Source organism: Corythoichthys intestinalis, chromosome 1 (genome assembly GCF_030265065.1).
Source record: "Corythoichthys intestinalis isolate RoL2023-P3 chromosome 1, ASM3026506v1, whole genome shotgun sequence".
NCBI classification, from domain to species: domain Eukaryota; kingdom Metazoa; phylum Chordata; class Actinopteri; order Syngnathiformes; family Syngnathidae; genus Corythoichthys; species Corythoichthys intestinalis.
This window is the reverse complement of record NC_080395.1, coordinates 60825204-60849597: the sequence shown is the minus strand read 5'-3', so window position 1 is coordinate 60849597 and position 24394 is coordinate 60825204. Positions and strand designations below refer to the sequence as shown.

The window sequence follows — 24394 nt, the reverse complement described above, 5'->3', positions numbered from 1 at the left end:
GGGTAGGGGGGGGGATAAATTAACTCTATTATATAAGCTGCATACAGACTACTTTTCATTGTGTAAGTTTGTCAGTGTTGTCCTATGAAAAGATATACTTAAATATCTGCAGAAATGCAATGGGTGCACTCACTTTTGTGATACACTGTAATTGTCTCATTACTTCCACTGTATCATAGGAAACGTTAATAGAGGTTCTGTAATGTTGTGCTGTATTTTTTTTTTCTATTTGTCTTTATAGATCCCAGGTTTCCTTCCAACTATCCCACTGGCTGCCTGTTGGGCTGTGTCAATGTCACCGATTGCCTTTCTCAAGATCAGTTTAGAGAGCAGGTTAGTGACATATACAATACTTCTTTAAATCATTATTGTAGTAATAATGATATAAGAAAATTAGCAAGTAACATTAGTGTCAAGCACAAACAAATAAACATTGTGATATTCTCATTTAATTTAAGAGAGATATAGTTGCAGTGCAATCAAAATATCTAAAATTGCAATCTATTTGGTTAGATATTTCAATGAACCTAAATAGATTTTTTTTTTTTTTTAAATTTTTGAAAATCTTAAAGGAATTGACCTGCTTGAAGTTGTAAAATGACCTCGCAATAATGACCTCGGAAGTAGTGGTTCATATTGTTTTTATAATGCGATATCATTTTGTTACCAGCAGAGGTCAGGCTGCACTTTTTCACCCGTAGTTTCCTAATAGGGTACAGTCCATGACACGAGGTAGTTAGTACACATGGTTTGAAATCCAAACTCTTATTAAACCAGTTAATAAAATGGTGTTGCATTTGCAATTCATAGCCAAAAATGTATTCTGTGCAAAATAGTAAGAAGTGAAAAGGCTCATCTTGTGAGTCATTTAAATCCTCTGAGGAGTAGGAAAACCAATTTGCTTTGCGGCACTTGCCATGCTTTTTATGATTTCAAGTATGAGAGCAGAAATAAAAATCAAGACTGACACAAAGTGCACAGAGACTCTTGAAAATATCGTTATATTCCACCATCAGGCCATCTCGTGCCTTCAAGGCCAATTGCTCATTTGTCGTTATTGTTAACAGCTGTAATAATGGGTTAATCTGAAACTAACACTTGTTTCAAACTCATACTGAAAAGGGAAAGTATAGCATCCATCACACTGTACAGTGAGTCCTTCCCTCATACAAAGTCATGATACTTACACTGCTGTGGGAATAACAGTCGTACCATTCATATCACGTATGCTTGCATATCTCTACCGAGTCAGAAGTGTAGGAGGAAAGAAAAAACATTGAGTGTTCCTACATGATTTGCATTCTGACTACTGGGATCTGTTTATTTCAGGGCTTTCCCCTTTTGTACTCTGGCCTCATTCTCTCCTCCACCACTCATTCCACCCAGGGCTGTAAAATCATGTTTGCAGGCTGTGTGACTGCCCTTTCATCCTGTGAAAGGGTGTGTGTGCGTGCGCGCGCTTGTGTGTGTGTCCACTTGCACACAGAAGCCATAAATAACACCCCCACCCCACACAAGGCCTCACTGAAAAAGAGGCAGATGTAGGGGAAAAAACAGAGGAACAACAGTGCCAAAAGTGTAACGATGGCTCTGAACAGTTGGTCTGTTTAGTCATTGCCATGTTCAATAGGGTGGGCCAGAGACTATTTGCTGGTTAACACAGCATTTAGTGTGAACACATTCATTTAAGTTGACATGTGAGTGAAATGCATAGGAGCACATATTAGTGCTCCTTGGCTAGGGGAAAGGGTGAAGTGTAGGATTTACAGGCCATTTCTGGCAGCTGTAGGTTGTTGAAAAGGAGGTCTGAAGGACTCACAGCCATTATTTTTCAGACTAGACTAAAGCGGTTTCTAATGCTATATGAGCCATTTAGAGAAAGTGGAATATGGTGGTATGAGTTTACCATGGAGCAACATCAAATCCCAAAATACTTAAAATGCTGTAATACTTCAGTGATGTCAATCTAATGACACCACAGACACCCCTCTTGTCGTTGTTGGGCAAAGAACCAAAGTAGAGCTGTCCCGACTAGTCGACATGGTCGACGTCATCGATGACGTAAATCCGTCGATGAGCACAACATCCCGTCGACGGCTAATGAAGGTTTAAAAAAATATATGCGTGGAAAGTTCAGAATGTCGCACGCTTGGTATGCAAGCGGGGAAAGCGGCACAAAGCCAAAAAAGCGCACCAGAGTCCAAAACATTGACTTATTTTTAAAGAAACAAAGGAGGGTACACTGTTGTGTCCTGTCTCTTCAATGCCAAGCTTGGCTGCACGTCGGCCGTGAATGATAACGACAGGACATTGTAAGTCCGTCTAACTAACTAATGACATGTTTTATTGAAGTTGCTAAGCCTGTCGCGATATGCAATAAGTCCATTTATCGCGTGGTAAATAAAAATGAGGGCGGTCATTTTCATGGTTGCGTTTTATCGCTGCGCACATGCGCGCGTGTGTGCGTGCGTGCATTTGTGCATGCGTGCTGATGGTTTTCTCTCATCAACACGCTGTAGAATTAAAGTTCAGACATACAAAATAGGAAAACACATCTATATTAAACTCTATATATGTTAGCATTGCTACTTTGAGGTGAATGGGGGGAAAAAAGACGACCTACTTTAGCCGGCTATAAAACAGGCAGCCTTCTCCAAAACTTGCAGTTAAAAGGTGACACTTCAAACATGAAAAATCGCTGGTTAACAGCATTTGCAAAAGGAAAAAAAAATCTATCCCTGACAACACATGCAATGACAAAAAGTGCTTTTTTGCGGAGTGTAAAGCTTAAATTAGCGGTTTAGCGAACGTACTTCCGGTGAACATTTCAAAATAAAAGCATGTAATGTTCGTCATATACGTAAATAACGATTTCTTGCGTTAATCTCACATCCTTCACATTCTACACTAAGAATACCTTTAAAATGACACCCTTTATGAAAATTCTGATTGGCAATGAATAATTATAATACTATTATATATAGTACTACAGTATACTATAATATTAATGCTAGGTATTTTTTTAAGAATTGTTTTGAATCATTTTGGAAAGGTGAAGTCAGTGTTCTGAATCTGTTTACATTCCATTCTTTTGCACAAGTTAATTCTATCAGCATTTGAACTCATTGTTTATTTGTGATTTATAATTGTTATTTATTTGTTTATATGTACTTTAATCAAGAATTTAAGTGTTCCAAAATGTTGTTGTGAATTGACAAGCATAAAAAAAAATTTCATTGCTAAATTAGTAAAAAAAAAAAATTCAAAAAATTTATAAGATTAGTCGACTAATCGTAAAAATAGTCGGCTGACTAATCGGGAGAAAATTAGTCGTTTGGGACAGCCCTAAACCAAAGTGCATATATTTTGACGGGGGGGGGGGGGGACACCCCCGGCAAACTTGGCGCACTCTTGGACCTATTCTTTCCCTCATTAGAAACTGACTGGTGTATTGATCTATTCTCCCAGTAATCTCTTTGCCTAGATCCCCGGCCCCCCTTCCAACTGGTAATTGGCTAGCCATTATGATACTAGTATGTGCTCGGTGTCTCTCTGTGCTCTCAGTGAATATGTGTATCCGACATGCCTGCAAAAGGTCCATATGAGAAAGTGGAAGTTGGTGTGTTCTTGGTTGTCAAAATGATTCCCTGCACAAGCAAAGGTGCAACACACCCCATACAGTGCCTAAATAGCACTTTCTACTGACTCCCGCAGTGAAAAAATTGATTGGATCAATCCACACTCCTAATAAGGATCTGATTTTCTTCCCGGCTTCCAAGGAATGTATTACCAGCTGGCGAGCTACATGTATCAGTGAATGCAAGTCAAAGGGGTCTAATCTCTTGGACAAGCATGCCAAGAGCAAATCCAGTCACTGTTAAATTCTGCATTGATTTTATTGAATGTCGAACAGGGCAAGAGTCTAACATGGTCTTTGTCAGTGTGATCATAGTTGTACGATACATCGCTATCAAATAGCAATACTAATTTGCTCAAGTTGAAATTTGTACATGAATATGAAAGTCTCCAGTCTGCAATTAATTGTATTTTTTTTTTTTTTTGCTGAATCCTTAATACTTTAAAGCTAACAAATAGGGATGTCCCGATCCTATTACATGGTCGGAAATCGGGCCGATCACGCTATTTTTCAAAGGGTCAGAATCAGGGGAAAGGGATAGGGTTTTTAATTTAAAAATATATATATAGTTGTTTTTGTACTTCATGCTCGTATAGCCTCTCACCCTCCCTCCTGCGAAGCAGTGAGACTTTCTTGGTCACCAGTGGAGCTGGCGTTTGGTACTAGTTAACGATGATTGACAGGTTTGTAGCTTTGATATGGCCAGACTCCTCTCGGTAGCTTTATGACTGGTGCGACAACCCAAAATATTGAAAGAGCAATATTGGAACAAAATAAAACAAAAAATATGTCTTGACCCGCAAAAAATTAAAAGCCTTATGAAGGCAACACATGCTGTATGTATCTATATTAGCTTACTCTCAAAATGACTAAATTGGCTACAAATACAGCCTTCATGATTACCGTATTTTCCGCAATATAAGACCCACCTGAAAGCCTTCAATTTCTCAAAAGCCAACAGTTCACCTTACAATCTGATGTGCCTTATATATGGATCAATATTAAACTTCATTACCGTACATTATTAATAAATTAGAAGAATTTTTGTACCATGTTTTTCCTCCTGCACAAACCATATTAAAACTAAAAATGTATGTACTTCCCCCATCTTTTTCCATTTTGAAACATTCTTGAAAAAGCTCCAGTGAGCTACTAGGGTACCACTCCAGAGCCGCGGGTTACTGACCCCCGCTCTATGATCAAAGGCACAACTGTGTTCATCACCGTTAAGTGTGCTGTAGCAGCTCATTCATTGTGTAAGTGAGAAGCTGTTCTCGGCAGTTTGAGCGTCAAAACGTGATTACATTTGAGTGGACTCACTGAATGAAGTATTTAATAAGAACAAGCATTTTTCTGCTTACTCTTCATTAGTTCAGGGATCGTGGGTTCAATCCCGGCTCCCGCCTTCCTGTGTGGATTTTGCATGTTCTTCCCGTGACTGCATGTTTTTTTTTCCGGGTTTCAGCCAGATCCCCCAAAAAATGTGCATGGTATGCTGATTGAACAGTTCAAATTATCCATAGGTCTGAGTGTGTGCACAAATGGTTGCGTGTCAATATGTGCTCTGCAACTGACTAGAAACCTGTTCAGAGTGTACCCCGCCTTCTGCCGGGAGTCAGCTGTGATAGGCTCCAGCACCCCCGCAACCCTTGTGAGGATAAGCGGTTAAGAAGCTGAATGAAATATATGAATGTTATGCAGAGTGATTAAAAGTATGACGTTAAAGGTGATGCAATGAAAAATATGGGTGCGCCTACATTTTGTGCTGGTGCACCTTAAGAAAAAAGTTGGGCATCAGTGCAACCAATGCAGAAAGTAACTGTGGAGCCTTGGCAATATATACTGCAATAATATTTTTTTTCCAATATCGTTGAGGCCTAATTACCATATTTTTCGGACTATAAGTTGCACCTGAGTATAAATCGCATTTTTGGTGGAAATGTACTTGATAAAATCCAACACATACAACAGATATGTCGTCTTGAATGGCAGTTTAAAATAAAAATACAATAGAGAACAACATGCTGAATAAGTGTACTGTATGATAACGTTGCATGATGCATGAACTACGAAATACGAACGTGGCCGAAATGTTAACGTAACATGGCTATTAAGAGTTATTCAGATAACAATAGCGTAAGGAACATGCTAACAAGTTTACCAAACCATCAGTGTCACTCCAAAACACCAAAAGAACATGTGAAATGATATAATAATGTGTTAATAATTTCACACATTAATCGCTACGGAATATAAGTCGCACTGCCAGACTTATAGTCCGAAAAATACTGTAATATATATATATATATTTTTTTAGGGCTGTCAAACGATTAAAATTTTTAATCGAGTTAATTACAGCTTAAAAATTAATTAATCGTAATTAATCGCAATTAATCGCAATTCAAACCATCATAAAATATGCCATATTTTTTGTAAATTATTGTTGGAATGGAAACATAAGACACAAGATGGATATATACATTCAACATGCGGTACATAAGGACTGTATTTGTATATATAACAATAAATCAACAAGATGGCATTAACATTATTAGCATTCTGTTAAAGCGATCCATGGATAGAAAGACTTGTAGTCCTTAAAAGAAAAATGTTAGTACAAGTTATAGAAATTTTATATTAAAACCCCTCTTAATGTTTTCGTTTTAATAAAATTTGTAAAATTTTAAATAAAAAAATAAACTAGTAGCCCGCCATTGTTGATGTCAATAAATACTTACACAATGCTCATGGGTGCTGAAGCCTATAAAATCAGTCGCACCCAAGCGCCAGCAGAGGGCGGCAAAACTCCATAAAGCAAAACAAGTGAGCGTTTCACTGTACTGTCATTTAAATCTGTCTGAGCGGGGCATCTGCGTTAATTGCGTCAAATATTTTAACGTGATCAATTAAAAAAATTAACGCCCGTTAACGCGATAATTTTGGCAGCCCTAATTTTTTTTTACTTAAGGCCTAAAAAGTAAGAAAATAATCCAGAAATACAATAGCATTGCCCAAAAATACAAAAATATGTACGGTACGTTTTATACTCAGCAACAGTCCTGGAAAAAGTGAAAGTACTGTAGAAAGTACAGTCCTGTAACACATTTTGTTCAAATAAAAACAAACAAAAACCCTTTTTTTTCCAGTATCTGCTCAGGACAGTAAATTCTCAAAATCAGGTGACTTTGACTCTGGTGCAAAAATATCAGATCCAGACATCCCTAATTACAATATTTTATTAACCTCAATTGTTTGGAGCAGGGCTGTGGAGTAGCAGTGTTTTCTTATCAGGTAGGCACACACCTGATGCATAGCTTTACTACCTGCTGTTTGCCAAATGTCACATTTGTCCTTTATCATCAAAGGTTCATACATGTCCCAGCAAAACATAAATTCACTTTAAGGCATAATTTTTATGACTCTATAAAAAGATGGTGAATGGTAGAATCTAAGGAAATATTTTGATTAACAGTGTAGATGAACTAAAATAAAATTTATAATTCATGGGTTAGTTTTAGTTAAATATCTAACAACAAAGCGCAGTATGTCACAAAAGTGACAAACACTGCTATGATGCAGGCTAACCACACATATAATGTCACATATGACGGAAACTATTGCGCATTTTCGTCTCATTGTCGTCAGACCAAAACTGGCATTAGGCTCGTTATGTTTTAAGTCTCTCAAAACACATTTTTAGCTCGTCATCGTCATTATAAAAAAGGTTCGTAGACAAAATATTTCCGTTATAGTCATTGTTGACGAAAGCAACACTGTTTCAAAGTTGTTTAACTTATCCTGACTTAAATGTTGCCTCAGTTCAAATGACCTAGCAAGCGGTGCCTGCCAACTGAAATATGCTTCTTGCATAACAGTTAAGACAAACATACATAACTGTAAGGACAAAAGCCTTCATAGCAACCATGTGTGTTAAGCCTGAGTTATACTCCCACGTTGCGGTGACGGCGCAGCGACTACGGCGTCATTCGACATTCGATAGTTCTGCGGTGAGGGAACGTGTTGCTCTGTAATTCACCGCCAAGCCACAAGAGGGGTGTGGCGTTATGTTTGTACGGTTTTGGGGCATGCTTGTTGACTTCCGCTAGTCGGAGAAAAAATAATGCAAGATGGAACTCTTGAAAGTAAATATTCTGCTCATCAACACTGAATAAATATTGAACATACAAATGTTGTGGGGCAGGCGACGCAGAAGACGCCGTCAAGGAAGACCCGAGTTACGACCCTGCGCCGTAGCCTGATGCGCACCTCTCGAATTTTCTAACCTTCGCGTCGCGTAGACGCGTATGACGTGGCAGAAACGGACTGTGATTGGTCCGCTCAGACTGTTGTTTCCGGTTTAGCGCGAAATCACTGCCATTGTAGAATAGAATCAAACATTATTTTCTACACGCAAAAATGGACCAAGCCGACGGGAGTATCATCGAAGAGCAAGTCTCGTCACGACATTATTGTGATTGCCAAATGGCAAGGTCGGCGATTGAAAATAAATAAATAAATGGAAGAACCACCGAGACGTGTGTTCGGAATCGAGTGGCCACACGAAGTGGTGACCCAGTCGGCCAAAAACTGCCAACTTTTTATCACGTTACGTCGTATTTTTGGTTGGTGCACTTCATCATTTATTGTGTACATGTGTTTGCTGTGAGTCTGTGACTTTCGTGTCACACTTCAAGTATATGAAGAATAAAGCACAGATTTGGTGTCAAAAGAGTTGTTTTGATCTTTAATTTTCAATAACAGACAGTTCACACACGATACATCATCACTGATTGAGAGTGCCTCGGTGCTTTTTATGATAACGTTAAAATCAAGGCTCCCAACGCAGTATGGGAAGTTCAATAGACGCCAGAAATCTGCTATGGCTTCCCACTGGCTGGTTGTAGGACACGGCAAACAAATTGGGCTGGAGGGCTTTGCAGACTGAACGCAGTGCTCGACGCCAGTTTGAAGCTAGCCGCCACAGCTAGCTTTCTCCACCCGAGTCTAAAACTCAAAAGTCGGCCAGACCGCCTCAAAACAGTCTTCTGCGTAGCCTGCCCCTCAACATTTGTATGTCAATATTTATTCAGTGTTGATGAGCAGAATATTTACTTTCAAGAGTTCCATCTTGCATTGTTTATTTTTTCTCCGACTAGCGGCAGTCAACAAGCATGCCCCAAAACTGTACAAACATAACGCCACACCCCTCTGGTGGCTTGGCGGTGAATTACAGAGCAACGCGTTCCCCCCCGCAAAACTATCGAATGTCGAATGACGCCGTAGGCGCTGCGCCGTCACCGCAACGCGGGAGTATAACTCAGGCTTAACTCGGCCTTTACACAACTTGCATGTGTGCTCTTTAGACTACAAATACAATACTGTAAATGATAGTGATAAAGACATTCTGTTGTTCACTTTCACAAAATCTTCCACATTTTTGTGGCTATTTTTCCTGTCTGCTGTCGTGTGAATGAAAAATGGCTGCCACATCCCGGCACTTTAAATCACAGATATTAATGGTGAATTGCACAATTTAATAAGGCTTCCGAAAGTAGCATAGGTTTGAAGGACCATTATATAAAATAAATATACAAAGTAATTTTTCATGCACGAATGTATATTTTTGTTGTGTTTAATGAAAAAGGCGTGCTGAGCATTATGAAAAAAATGTCATATACTCTACTCAATTTTTTATTTTTATTTTTTGACCTTCGGAGTAAAGTACACACTCTTTGCTTAAAAATATCGAAATGGATACTATCCTAAAAGCCTTGTTTGTGTGTAATGGACACCAGCCCGTTTCATTGATGAGTATGGACTTTAAATTGAAGATTCTAACGGGCACATGTCTACTGTTAATAAATTAGATCTAAATTATATTTATGTATGATAATGGGACGCGCTATTTTGCTCCAGCCAATAAATAAACATTGGCGCACATTTGGTACATTTCGATTTTTTTTTTTTTTTTTTTTTTTTTCCGGTTGTGTGAGATCATGCAAGAGTGCTTTGTCTCAGCTAAGGAAGTGTGGAGGTCTCCGATGAAGGCTCAACTATTAAAAGGAATTATGCATAGCCATTGTCTACATTTACCGAACCAGTTCGAAGCCCTTGCAAAATGGCAGAGCTCTTTCACAGGAGACCAAGAAAAAGCAACCTTTAGATGTTTAAACATCTGAAATACCTTTTGTTTTACACCATGTCTGGACACATCTTGATGGGAGCTGAATAGATCTACTATCAAACGTGACAATAGCTGTTTTTTATGCTTTTTCTTTTTTTATAAATAAATATTATACTTGTATTTAACTTTTGTTCAGTTATATCCTCCATTAAGGCGTGTTTGGTTTCGGAACCATGATGTCATCAACACATAATTGTTACTGTATTGCAGCAAACACAGTAAGTCTCCTAACCTCAGGGTTTTGGGATGTGTTTTTCCGCATATATTGGAATATAGACACAAAGTAAATATAGATAAAGTGATAGAATAATGACAGTCATAGATGTAATAAGGATCTGCTGATATGCTTCTTTGCATAAATTGAATGGACATTTATTTCAAAGTGGTCCTTCTGTAGATTATTTATGCATGTATATTTCATCCTACTGTATTCACACTCACGACACATCGGTAAAACCATAGGCTTATGTACCATACATATCACATAGCTACAAGCTCAGCCACTTATCACCAACAGAATTGTGCTTTCTGTTGAATTCCATTTGTGCAAGCGCTGCCTCTGACCTCTGAGACAGAGCTTCATTGCTTGTTAGGCTGGTTGGGAGCTCAGTCTGATGCCTGTATTTCTTGTGTGGTAATGCGATATTTATATGCTGAAAGCCTTCCTGCCAGCAGGCCACACATGCGCACACACAAAGACAACTCTGATGTTGGATATATTCCAAAGAAACTAAAAGTTGCTCAGATTTTTTTTTTAATACTCCTTTGTTTTTCTAACATGGTGCAAATAATTTGTTCAAATCTCCCTGATTTTTTTCATCCAATAGTATGGGTTTCGTGCCAGTACTGTGGAGTAAATTTCCTTTAGCGGAGCATTCAATTTATCTTCTATACACACATTCATATTTTCTCACTCTACACACAACCACAATTGCACACGAACACTCCCCCTCCCTCACATTCCTCTCTTCTCCTTACTGGGCAGTTTGCCATAGCAGAGAGGTCAAACATCATGCGATTCCGCAGTTGTGTGTAGAATGCATTCAGCCTATCGTCTCCAGGCACTGGATGATAACTAAGCAAACCTCTGTCACAATTTTCCGACAGCATGAAAAATGCATAGAAGCATCTGGCTGATGAAAATGGTCTGCTTCACTGTTCAGAATTTCACTGCTGTCCTTAGTCCACTTCACTGAATGTCAGTTTCTGCTGTCTGGGTAATTGGCTGTGACACAGTTTTCATTTTATGTACAGCTTTGGCTTTTTGTTCTGCTTAAATCTAAAAAAAAAAAAAAAAATGCTTCTTTTTCTAAATACTGTTCATTGGATCAAAAGTACAAGCATAGTACATTTAGCAGCTTGTTTGACTTGAAAGATGGCAGTAATAATGGTAGTCAGGACTGAACATGTATCAATGTAGAGCTTTATATGCCCTTCATGTTTAAAAAAAAAAAAGTCATTTAATGTGAAAAAATCTTCACTACAGTGTATTTTTTGTGCTTTCTTACATTTATTTCTAACAATAGGTGCTGCAAAATAACATGAGAAAGGGCTTTAATTTTATTTTCTTCGAGATCAAAAGTTCACATACACAAAAAGTACTCTTTAAAGAATGTATGGAAGTCCAGATAATGTGATCAGTGCTTTGAAGGTTCCTAATAGGTTAACTGATATTACGGGATTTAATTGATGGCACACCTGGGGATGTATTTAAGGCCGCACCTCAAAAACTCATGGGGAAATCAATATAAATCAGCCAGGAAATCAGAGAATCGTGAAGCTTCACAAGTCTGGCTCATCCTTGGGTGAAATTTCCAAATGCTTGAAGGTGCCACGTTCATCTGTTCAAAAAATTATACACAAGTATAAACATCATGAAAATGTTTAGCCATCACACCACTCAGAAGGGAGACAGGCTCTCGGTCACACAGATGAACGAGTTTCGGTCTGAAATGTGCAAATCAGCAACAGAACAAAAGCTTAAGACCTTGTGCAGATGCTGGATGAAGCTGGTAAGAAGACTCGCTCTCTGATGAAGGCGGAACATGTCAGGTAAATAAAACAACCTAAAACAATTGTCTGGGATAAAAGTGAAAAACTACTAATGCCCCTTTCCCACTGAAACTAGTGGGTCAACGTGTGTTTTTTCCAAGCCGATGCAACCCACTAACAATTGGCATTTGGCACCTTTCCCATTGACAAAAAAAAAGCACTTTTTTTTTTTTTTTTTCTCACCCGTCTAACCCCCCACCCCCCCACCCCTCCTCAGCCGTGCGTAAGGTTACGTGACGTCACCACGCTAAGATGCGCTTCGAAAAGTGCGACCGAATTCATTCAGTTCAAGGAAGTAAACAATGCAGAGCACCATGGAAGCCTCCTTTCCGTTTGTGTTCTGTTTTCATCCTTTTTACTGCCCTCAAAATGGTCGAAATGCAGCAAAGGATCAACACTCTGCTTGTGCTGAGGCAACGTAGGCGACGTGAATTATGGTTTGATCGACGTATACGCATCAACGTAACTACAGTTGTGGGGAGTGTTAAATGGGAGGCGACTGGAACGTTGTTATGACGCATCACGTAAGAGCCTACGTCACCACGTAGATTAGGGTGTCGACTGTTGACCCGGGGTTTTGCTTTCACACTGCATGACGATCAGAGCCGAGGTGATTTTACGCGGGTCGCTTGGCGGGTTGATTGACACGGGTCGATGCGGGTCGCTGCACCATTCCCACTGCCACCAAAAGCCGATTGTTAGTGGGTTGACATGGGTTTTTGGGCCAGTGGGAAAGGGGTATGACAGTAAGGTTCTGTTCTGAATTTTGCATATGATCTGCTAATGCTCAAACCAGCAAGATTCTTCAGTCAGCTCAACATGTTTCACCTGTGAAAGATACAGTACAGTCCCGTATCTTTGTGCATCAAAATAGCATTGGTGCATAACTTGCCAAAACTATTAATAATACAAGTAGGATTTTCCATGCCACACCTTTACAAGATTATGTTTCCATGCACATTTTGTTTAACATTGTCTTTACATTGTCCTGTTATCAGTGGAAATATTCCTGGATATACAAATTTGGGTGGTTATTTTTAGGTACTGTATTTACATACAGTGGGCAAATAAGTATTTAGTCAACCACTAATTGTGCAAATTCTCCCACTTGAAAATATTAGAGAGGACTGTAATTGTCAACATGCGTAAACCTCAACCATGAGTGATAGAATGTGGGGGAAAAAAACAGAAAATCACATTGTTTGATTTTTAAAGAATTTATTTGCAAATCTTGGCTGAAAATAAGTATTTGGTCAATACCAAAAGTTCATCTCAATACTTTGTTATGTACCCTTTGTTGGCATTAACGGAGGCCAAACGTTTTCTGTAACTCTTCACAAGCTTTTAACACACTGTTGCTAGTATTTCGGCCCATTCCTCCATGCAGATCTCCTGTAGAGCAGTGATGTTTTGGGACTATCGTTGGGCAACACGGACTTTCAACTCCCTCCACAGATTTTCTATGGGGTTGAGATCTGGAGACTGGCTAGGCCACTCCAGGGCCTTGAAATGCTGCTTACGAAGCCACTCCTTTGTTGCCCTGGCTGTGTGTTTGGGATCATTGTCATGCTGAAAGACCCAGCCACGTCTCATCTTCAATGCCCTTGCTGATGGAAGGAGATTTTCACTCAAAATCTCTCGATACATGGCCCCATTCATTCTTTCCTTTACACAGATCAGTCGTCCTGGTCCCTTTGCAGAAAAACAGCCCCAAAGCATGATATTTCCACCCCCATGCTTCACAGTGAGTATGGTGTTCTTCGGATGCAATTCAGTATTCTTTCTCTTCCAAACACGAGAACCAGTGTTTCTACCAAAAAGTTCTATTTTGGTTTCATCTGACCATAACACATTCTTCCAGTCCTCTTCTGGATAATCCAAATGCTCTCTAGTGAACTGCAGACGGGCCTGGATGTGTACTGGCTTCAGCAGGGGGACACGTCTGGCAGTGCAGGATTTGAGTCCCTGGCGGCGCATTGTGTTACTGATAGTAGCATTTCGTACTGTGGTCCCAGCTCTCTGTAGGTCATTCACTAGGTCCCCCCTTGTGGTTCTGCGATTTTTGCTCACAGTTCTTGTTATCATTTTGACGCCATGGGGTGAGATCTTGCATGGAGCTCCAAATCGAGGGAGATTATCAGTGGTCTTGTATGTCTTCCATTTTCTAATAATTGCTCCCACAGTTGATTTCTTTACACCAAGCGTTTAACCTATTGCAAATTCAGTCTTCCCAGCCTGGTGCAGGTCTACAATTTTGTCTCTGGTGTCCTTTGACAGCTCTTTGGTCCTGGCCATAGTGGAGTTTGGAGTGTGACTGATTGAGGTTGTGGACAGGTGTCTTTTATACCGATAATGAGTTAAAACAGGTGCCATTAATACAGGTAACGAGTAGAGCCTCGTTAGACCTCGATAGAAGAAGTTTGACAGCCAGAAATCTTGCTTGTTTGTAGGTGACCAAATACTTATTTTCCACTCTAATTTGGAAATAAATTATTTAAAAATAGAAAAATGTGATTCTTTTTTTTTTTCCAAATTCTGTCTCTCATGGTTGAGGTTTACCCATGTTGACACTTATAGGCCTCTCTAATCTTTTCAAGTAGGTGAACTTGCACAATTGGTGGTTGACTAAGGACTTATTTGCCCCACTGTAGTTAACTATCATATACTGCTATCCAATAACTTCATTCGGAGATCTAATTATTTTTAAAACTGTCCTATTTTCTAACCCTGTGCTTCAAACATTTCCTGATGTTCTCTTATGTTATCATATTTGGGAATTGTATTGAACGATATCAGGCAGAAGCTCTTGCTAGGCTCCAATGGGCAAATATGCTATCAAATGCTTTTGCAGACTCGGTCTGTGAGAGAGAATATTGATTTCTATGCAACATCATCTCCTTTCTACTGAAAATCCTGTAGTGTCTGCAACAAAAAATGCAATTCAGCTTAACTACTTGAACAATGCTGTTTACTTTAAATTGTTTTTTCTGCCAAAAGTGATTGTTTAAAATGGTGATTGGCCATGGCAGATTTTCTGGCGTATCCTTTTAAAGTAATATTGGAAAACTAAAAAGTACTACCTGTCGAGGAGAAATAATAGGGAGATATTTGGGATTTGTCGTCAATTTTTTCTTCGTTTTCAGTTGTCTGCATTGATCGAAGGCATCGCCAGTGTATATCCTGGTCTTATTTCTGATATTGTCATGACTCATTTGAGATTCGGTATTTTTTAGATTTATTTATTTATTTATTTTGCTCTATTTGTAAACAACATTTAGCTTTAGCCGCTAACACCGATGAATTGTACTTTATTAGCACAAACACCCACAAAACACGATCCTGGAATCATGTACAAATACTTACTATAGACACTAAAAAGAAATCACATTAATTGGCTGTTAACTTTTCTTATTCTGTTAACTGTATTAATCGGACAGCTCTGTTTTGACTAGTGATTGATCTTTTAATCCATTCCTGCAAAGAAAAAATGGGTTTAGTTTGCCTGTGTGGACTGTTCACATTTTTTCTTTGAAGTTACCGTTTGGAAGCCAAGATTGTAATTTGTCTCCTTGCTGTGTATGTAAGTATGTGTTGCACAGGAAACCACTGTACCTGCTGTGCAGTTAGGTTTTATATATATGGCGGAAAACACTCAGGTGACTTGAAGTCACCCTCTGAGACCCCCAATTTGGCCAACTTTCAAAATTGTCCAATATGCATGTGTGAGACATCATTGGAAAGCTTAAAATCTCAATTTTCTGGGGGAAGAAAAATTTTGAAAAGGAGGGCATTTAAAAATAAATAAATAAATAAATAAACAAACAGCGAAACCGATCTTGAGGTGAGAGCATGAAAGAGCAGAATTAAAGACGCCATGACTTCAACAAGATATTATCGCGTACTTACCTTGTTTCGATCCAAAAACTCCTTCGATCCAAAAACTCAATGTAGCATATATCACTGAGTGTCAAGCTGTGAATGGCCACAGCTGGATTTTTTGGGGATTTTATGAGTGAAACATGGTAATATAACAAGGGTCGCGATGCAGAAATCGCAGACATCAAGGAGTGGTAGAGATTTTCTTTTTCATATATTTACCACTTTAACTTTTGTTTTTCAACATATTGGAGAAAATTCGACAGTAACAAAAATACAATTAAGCGATAGTAATGAGGTACATATCCGTGACTTTTTTACAGACACCATTATTTTCATTGTGACGTCATTTTTTTTTAAACTTTAAAATCTGCGAGTGAATAATTTTTTTCAAGGCGTTTTTTTTTTTTTTTTTTTTTTTTTATGAAATATTGGACATCAGTTAATGATTCGAAGCTAAAAAATAGCACGTTTCGAATAATACCTATAATTACCTTCATTTTATGGCTGGGTTGAAACAAAAGCGGTTGCGGGACGTCTGTCAACGGGGGTTTCCAGGGTATAACGGACAAATTAAAAATATTTCGGAGGCTTAATGCGCCATGAATCTGCGTTTGCAGCATATAGACATATTGTTCTATCAAACACAACAGTTCTTTTGGCTTAAAATACAGCAGTATATTTTAAAGAGGGGTGCAAGAGCAGAAACTGCTTTTTCAGACTTGTCTGTTTTCCGCCATATATAAAGCATCCTGGTATGAAATTTTTCATCATAATTTTGTCATCTTTTCAACGCTTGGCAAACAGATGTGTAAATGACTGAAAGAGATAACACACTCCCCAAGAAAGTTCCCACAGTTACCTATTTGAGACTCAAAAGCTTACCCTGTTGTCAGGCAGTCTTGTTTGCTCCTTGCCAGAGGGCCACCGCAGGAGGTGAAGTCATAAACATGGCTGGGAAAGTAGAACAGAGCTGTGCAAGAAAGTCTGTGTGAACCTCTTTGTGAAACCACATGGCTTTACTGCACCTGTCAGCACCAGTGCTAGCTGAAGGGCTAATCTGTGGCTGGCTTTTGACCAAATTTTTCCCTGAGTGGAATTTTTATGCAAGCAAGAAGACATGCAATTGATTATAATACCTATTGCAGCAGAATGTGGGCTCAACATTCCATACTATAATTGCACTTTGACTATTAATGGACTGTAAATCCTGCAGATTCCTGGAGTTGAATGTACAGAATTGCACAAGCATAGGCCGTAATAATTTTCACAGGTATTTTTCATGTATGATAGACTGGTTTTCTCACAAAGTTTAAAGGGTATCATTTACATTAGTACAATAGTTTGCCAATGGGAGGTGCATATTGAAGTCTTTCAACATGCTTTTTTATTTTTTGGTATTATGAAAAGATGGTTTGCTGTGAGACATCAGAGGGGTATTTTAGAAGTATTCATACTCAAATGGCCAACTCAAAGGAACTTTTTTTTTTTTTTTGTCTTATTATTTGGCTGTATAATTTCATGCACTTTGTGCAGACTGCAAGTTCCCTGGTTCCTTCTGGTCCGGTAATGTACCGGTATTTACCTGGTACGTGCGAAGTGACAATGCAATTTACCGACTCTGCTGAAATAGACATTAGCTAGAACTTTAACGGCTCGGGCTACTGTATATATAGCGGCAGCTAATGTTCAGCTTCAGAGTGCAGGGGTTGATGACGTACCTTTCATGTCACCACATTCCACTGCACTACAATCCTCGTTTTTCTTCATCCTAAAATGAAATAACATTTGACGAGCAGTAAAGTAACTTATTTACAACCTAGATCCAGCAACTGTTCGCCGAGTTTAGGGATAGGATGACATTTCATTTTTGAATGGTATGGTGTGGGACTTTTTGGCTGAACAAAAGCAGTATGAGTGTTCATAGCATATTTTCATCATATTATTATTATTTTAAATAAGCATTGTGATTGAGGACATGCCGTTGTTCAGTCTTGAATCTTCCAAACGAATGGGTCTGATTGGTACTGGAAATGAATTTTTTTCAGCAGAATATGAAAAAAAAAATTGGTTTAGCATCATGCCCAAATCACACACTGCATGTCAAGCCTACCGCTACATGTCCTTCTAGGCTATACAGTTTCCGAGCTGTTAAAGTACCAGTGCTTTTCTCTGTCTGAAATCCAAAAAAACCTAGCAGATTCATGGTCGCGTTACCCGGTAATGTTCTATAAAATTATATCTGAAAACAGTTTAAGGCTACGTTTACACTGCAGAGCATGATGCCCAATTCGGAGTGTTTGTTAATTATTTTTGGTAGTAACTGTTCATATTAGAGGTGTGCAAAATTTCCGATTCCTAGATTATTCGCAATTTGGCCGTGGAAGATTCGAGAACGATTCACCAACATCCAAATTCTGATTATTGAAATATGTCAAGTAAAGCGGAAGTCAAACACAGTCAGCGTGGTTTTCGGGACGTAATGAGGAACGGACCGAGAGTAAACATCTTGCTTGTCATTACCTGGGTAATGACAATGCTCAACTCACGGCTCTGGCAGAACTCATGCCGCAAGATTTAAAAAAAAAAAACAAAAACAATAATACCTGACTGCTGCCAACAGACGCTACAAACTTTGTCCACATAATGCTATGGTAGATATCACATGTATAAGAACTAGATGGGAAATGACACTCGGCGGCATTAGCAGCACGTGTTTTGAAAACTAGATACGGAATGACAGACTTGCCGGCGTTAGTAAACAGCCGCCATCTTAAAGAGCATACGACATGAGAAAAAAAGTCTTAAATGGCATTATTATGTGAATTAGAATCATATTTTGAGACGATTCGACTATATACAACAATTTAGCAAAGCGCAGATGACTAGAAATAAGTCTTTTAATCTGCTGATTAGCCACGCCTACCATTATAGGGCTTTAGCGTCCCCAACAGGTGGATGACCTCAGCGGTAGACTGGGCTCATCGGTTTTACTATTCAGCCCATTGAGGGGGAATTATTCGGAACGAGGAAAACGCGACGAAGAGAGCCGCAAAACGTCATTGTTTCAGTCTCTCTACTCCAATATTTTTACAGGATATTCTTTTTATCGAAGTATTTATCCCCAATAGCTATATAAATGGCTTGAGAAGGACCAGTCAGCCCGTCGAGGGGGAACTATTCACAACGAGGAAAACGCGACGAAGAGAGCTGCAAAATGTCATTGTTTCTGTCTCTTTACTTCAATATTTTTACAAGATATTCTTTTTATCCAAGTATTTTCCCCAATTGCTAAATAAACGGCATGGTCATGACAAATAACAGTCTTGTGCTAAATGGAATATGAAATAATAAAAATGCATTTATTCAGGACGACATGGCAAAATTACTCCATAATGGTCAAAACTGTCGATTTCACCTTTACTGTCGCACCTCCCGAACGATATTTTATGACACCTAAATCGGACATACTGTATGTCATTTCCCTTCCCCGGCTTCGGAGAATGTAAACAAACCAAAAGGCGTGACAGCTAGCCGACATGCTAACCCGAACCGAGTGATGTTTCAAAGTCTTCGAAGCGGAAAATCACACATAACTCGCCTGGATTATTTGACATGATGACTGAGTTGTCGATTGACTTCGCGGATCGGCAAACCGCCCGGCGGAGAGCAATTTACAGTTCGTTCCCCGGCGGAGGGTGGCTGCAGTTGTTGTGCAGCTAACGTGCTAATGTGCATGAGGAGAGCTTTTTACATGCCTATCAGTGATCAAACGTAAGTAGTCCTTTATTTAAAGAAAGTTTCTAGTGTTTACTTTGTAATAGCTGGATTAATTCATTCATTCATTCATTTTCCATGCCGCTTATTAATATTTGACATAATACTAAACAAGATGTTTACTCACTTCCTCGTAAGTCCAATGGTCCCACTGTAGTCGGGCTTGTTTTGGCCAATATCCACGGTGAATGGGAACCTTTTGAAACTCCAAAAAGGCGCATACGCCTCTCCCTCATACAGAATGGTTTTTCTGCAGCCGTTTGGCTGGCGTGATGCGAAAAATAAACGTATTAATCCGCAAAATCAGCTGAATCCTTCATCCTCATACACAACAGTACGCTGTATAGTAAAGAGGATGGCTTCTACCGTACACGTCACAGCGCCCTCCTCCTCAATGCAAGACTGAAGCCGGAAGTCACTCATTTTCATGGCGCGGGATTCAAAAAACTAAATAAATATAGCGTTCGCTTCCACATACATCCAAGCGGTCCATATCATTCAGGAACATAAAATACCGCGTGTATTATGAAATAAACATGCTTTTTCGTGTCACATGCACTTTAAAGCAGTAGACTTCCCTGGAAGGCTGTTGTAGCGAACCTTCCAAGTGAACCTGATTTACTTTTTATCTATAGTACACCTAAATTGGCAAAATCTTGACTTGAATCTATCTTTAAAACAGTTTTAAAACTTTCACATGTCAAAAGTAGACAGAAGGGAAATTACGGAATAACAGGAGCAATTTTAACAACTTTAACGGTTGATTCACAACATTAAATTAATTGAATGTCGTTTAAAGCTGCTGATACAGAATGGTGAATTAAGTATTTTATATACTTTTTTTAACTGTTAACTTGATATTTAAGTAGTCGTTTATTTAAGCCTGAGAGGCTTTTTTATACAATTTTGTAACTATTGTAGGAAACATTAAAAGCAGCTGATAGCTTGGGGGGAGGGGGTGTCATCAATAACTGATTTATAATCGAATTGTAGCCTCTGAATCGTGATTGTTATCAAATCGTTAGTTGCCCAAAGATTTCAACCTCTAGTTCATATTACTAAAACATAGGCACATTACAGTGTGAAGGAAACGTGTCCGTGACATCACACAGATGTGCACTGTAATGTGTGTTTAGTAAAGTACGAGGTCTCCACCATCGGAATTTACCTGCAGTGCGAATGTAGCCTAGGTCACATGATAAAAATTTATCAGCCTCAAAATTAACAAGGAATTAAAGAGAAAATGCTGGTGTAATGAAATAAACTACTACTAGAGCAGTCATTTTTGTCTTTTATTAGGGCCCGAGCACTAAGCGTGCGAAGGCCCTATTGTTTTGCAAAGGATTATTATTATTATTATTATTATTATTATTATTCTTTTTTCAGGGCAAATGAAAATGGCCAATTTGGAGGCCTGAACATGCACGAAAAGTCACCAAAATTTGCACAAACGTGCGGCTTTGCGTAAATTTCGATAATCTTGTGTCGTTTTGAAAAAATGTCAAAAAATGGCTCAGTGGCGCCCCCTTGACCCTTAAAATTTTCAAAAAGGCCTCTCCTCTCAGGTTTTCAACGTAGAGCAATGAAATTTGGGGAGTAGATACCTTATGCCTAACTGTTCAAAAAAGCCTCTTGCACCCATATTCCAAATCCAACAGGAAATCGGATATTTTGGATCAAATGTGAAATTTTTATCGGTTCACAGTTTGAGTTTACATTTGGAGGCCTGAACATGCACGAAAACTCACCAAAATGTGCACATACATGCAACTTTGCGTAAATTTTGATAATCTACAAAAAAATTTAACAAAATGGCTCAGTGGCGCCCCCTTGAAATTTTCAAAAAGGCCTTTCCTATTAGGTTTTTTCAACGTAGAACGATGAAATTTGGCAAGTCGATACATTGTGCAAAACTGCTCCAAAAAGTCTCTTGCACCCATATTCCAAACCCAACAGGAAGCCGGAAATTTTGGATCAAATGTGAAATTTTATCGATTTACATTTGAGACCTTGTCGCTGAAGAAAATAGTTGGATAGTCTTCAAAATTGGTCAGACTATTCAGGAGACATATGAGATCTTAAGTTTTCAAAATGGGGAGTTTTCACTCAAGGGTCTGACCTGGGCGTGGTCCCAAAGTCGGCCATTTTTGGGCAAAATACCAAATTCAGAAAATGATTAAAAACTCCGTGATACAACGTTCAATCTTTTTCATTTCTAGCATGTATATGAGATATCCCAGCCTGAACACGACTGCATTGAAATATTACCCATTAGGCCTGGCGCCCCCTAGTGGGAACAGGAAATGGCCTTCTTTACGAGACAGGCTCCTCCTCCAAGGGAAAAAAATCTATTGACCTCAAACCTGTTTCAGGGGAGCCTCAAGACATGTGTTCAGGTCCCTGATGAAAAATATTGAGGTTTCGTTGAAGCGGAGAGGTCCAAACTGGAAGTGAAAATGACCGTCAACAATTTGTCTCGCCAAAAATTTTGAACAGTCATAACTCGGCAGATATGCAACATATCTGCGCCAAACTTTCCGTGTTTGTTGAGAGTCATACCCTGAAGGTTCTTGTAGGGGTCATTTGCATCAACTCTACAGTGCCAACTAGTGGCGACAGAAAGAAGTTTTAAAAAAGGCCTTTCCTATTGGGTTTTTTCAACATAGAGCAAGGAAATTTGGGGAGTAGATACCTTATGCAAAACTGCTCCAAAAAGTCTCTTGCACCCATATTCCAAATCCAACAGGAAATCGGGTATTTTGGATCGAATGTGAAATTTTCATGGGTTCACAGTAAGAGTTTACATTTGGAGGCTTGAATATGCATAAAAACTCACCAAAATTTGCACATACATGCGGCTTTGGATAACGTTCGATAATCTTGCAACGTTACGAAACAATTTAAGAAAATGGCTCAGTGGCGCCCCCTTGAAATTTTCAAAAAGGCCTCTCCATTTAGGTTTTTCTAACATAGAGTGATGAAATTTGGAGAGTCAAAACTTTGTGCAAAACTGCTCCAAAAAGTCTCTTGCACACACATTCCAAATCCTACAGGAAATCGGGTATTTTGGATTGAATGTGAACTTTTTATCGATTTACAGTGTGCACATTTTACACCTTGGCACCTAGGGAATTAGTTTGATCATTCTCAAAATTGGTGAGACTGTTCATGAGGCATATGAAATCTTAAGTTATAAAAATGGTGTGTTTTCATTCACGGGCCTGACCTGGGCGGGGCGCCAAATTCTTCCATTTTTTCGCCAAAACACCAAATTCGGAAAATGACTGATAACACCCTCATACAATGTTAAATCTATTTTAAATCTGGCATGTGTGTGAGGTATACCAGCCTGAGCAGGACTGGATTGAAAATTTACCATTTGTGCCTGGCGCCTCCTAGTGGAAACAGGAAATGCCCTTTTTTACGGGACACACTCCTCCTCTAAAGGGAAAAAACCAATCTACCTCAAACCTGCATAAGGGAAGCCTTAAGACCTGTCTTCAGGTGCCTGATGAAAAATATTGAAGTTTCGTTGAAGCGGAGGGGTCCAAACAGGAAAGTGAAAATGACTGTCAACAATTTTTCTCTCCAAAAACTTTGAACAATCATAACTCGGCAGATATAGAACATATCTGCGCCAAACTTCCCGTGCTTGTTGAGAGTCATACCCTGAAGGAACTTGTAGGGGTCATTTGCATCAACCCTACAGCGCCAACTAGTGGCGATAGGAAGTCACTCGTTTTTCCAAAACATGTCCAGTTCTTTTCATGTTGGTCATTGTAGTTTCAAGACCTATTAAAATACTTTTTTACGGCCCATGTCCACGTGTCTCTGTCTGTTGCCATGACGACCCTTTGTTCGCCATTTAAAGGAAATATTTTTTTTCAGAGACTCAGGCAGCTTATAGAGCCACAATATTTGGCACACTTGGTCGAATTGGCCAAGTTAGAAGATTAATTTTGGTTTTGAATAAGGGCTTGGCTGCACAGCTCAGTAGTGGCTCCTTTTTTGTAGTACTCTCTCCAATAGGGGTTTTTATCTCTTGGGTGTGGGAATGTAATTAGGCGACTTTCGAGCATGTTAGGTTCTAATGAGATGATTAGAGAGGAGGATCTGCCACCACCCTGACCTGCACACAGTCCGAGTTGCGTGACGTCCGAGTTGCGCTAGATTGCGAGGGCCCGTTCAGTCCTGCTTGCAGGCCTAGTGTATGTTTGCTTTTACTATAAGTGTCAATTAAAACATTTACTGTAAGTTTTGACTGAAAGCCACTCCGTTTAGCATCTGAACATATAGATGTGTGCACAGTTGGTTAAGCTTTTTATAAGAAATCCCCCTTGCCTGTCTCTGGTAAGATTATTTTTAAAAAGTCAAAATTCTGCTGCTTCTCTTGAGATTCACAGATAATTAATGTTCTCTCTCCAAAATTACACCCGTTGATTCTGTCGGTGCAGGAATGTTTATTTTTAATTATCAACATGCATCACATCCAGTTTGTGCGTGAGATTCATCAGCAAGGCATGATTTGCAATTAACTACCAGTTCAGATTGAAGTATCCTTATTTTGGAGTAGTTCTTTTATCCCTGCCTAAATATTTTGAAATTTGTATTAGATGTTTTTCCAAGAAACACATAGGCACACATAAGACATGAAATGTAAAATACAGCCATACAACTATCTTTTTTGTTTGCATTACAAGCACTTTTGTTTGGGTTTTAATCTAGTCTCTTGCAGCGATGGAAAGAAATGCATTTTCATTGTATAGCATGCAACGACAGAAACAACTGTAAAATTGGAGTTTCCTGATTGCAGCTGTATTCTGTTAGTTGGGTTAACGAATGCAAAAAGCAACGGCTTACTGAACATG

The 24394-nt window shown here is 39.0% G+C and overlaps 1 protein-coding gene across 1 annotated transcript in view; it reads left to right on the top strand.

Annotated features, from left to right (window-relative positions):
* trip4 (thyroid hormone receptor interactor 4) overlaps nucleotides 1-24394 on the top strand; it is a 135440-nt gene that overhangs the window by 16869 nt on the left and 94177 nt on the right. The window contains exon 11 of the mRNA XM_057834315.1: nucleotides 242-333. Coding sequence (XP_057690298.1) covers nucleotides 242-333 — 92 coding nt within the window. The remainder of the gene's footprint in view (nucleotides 1-241; nucleotides 334-24394) is intronic.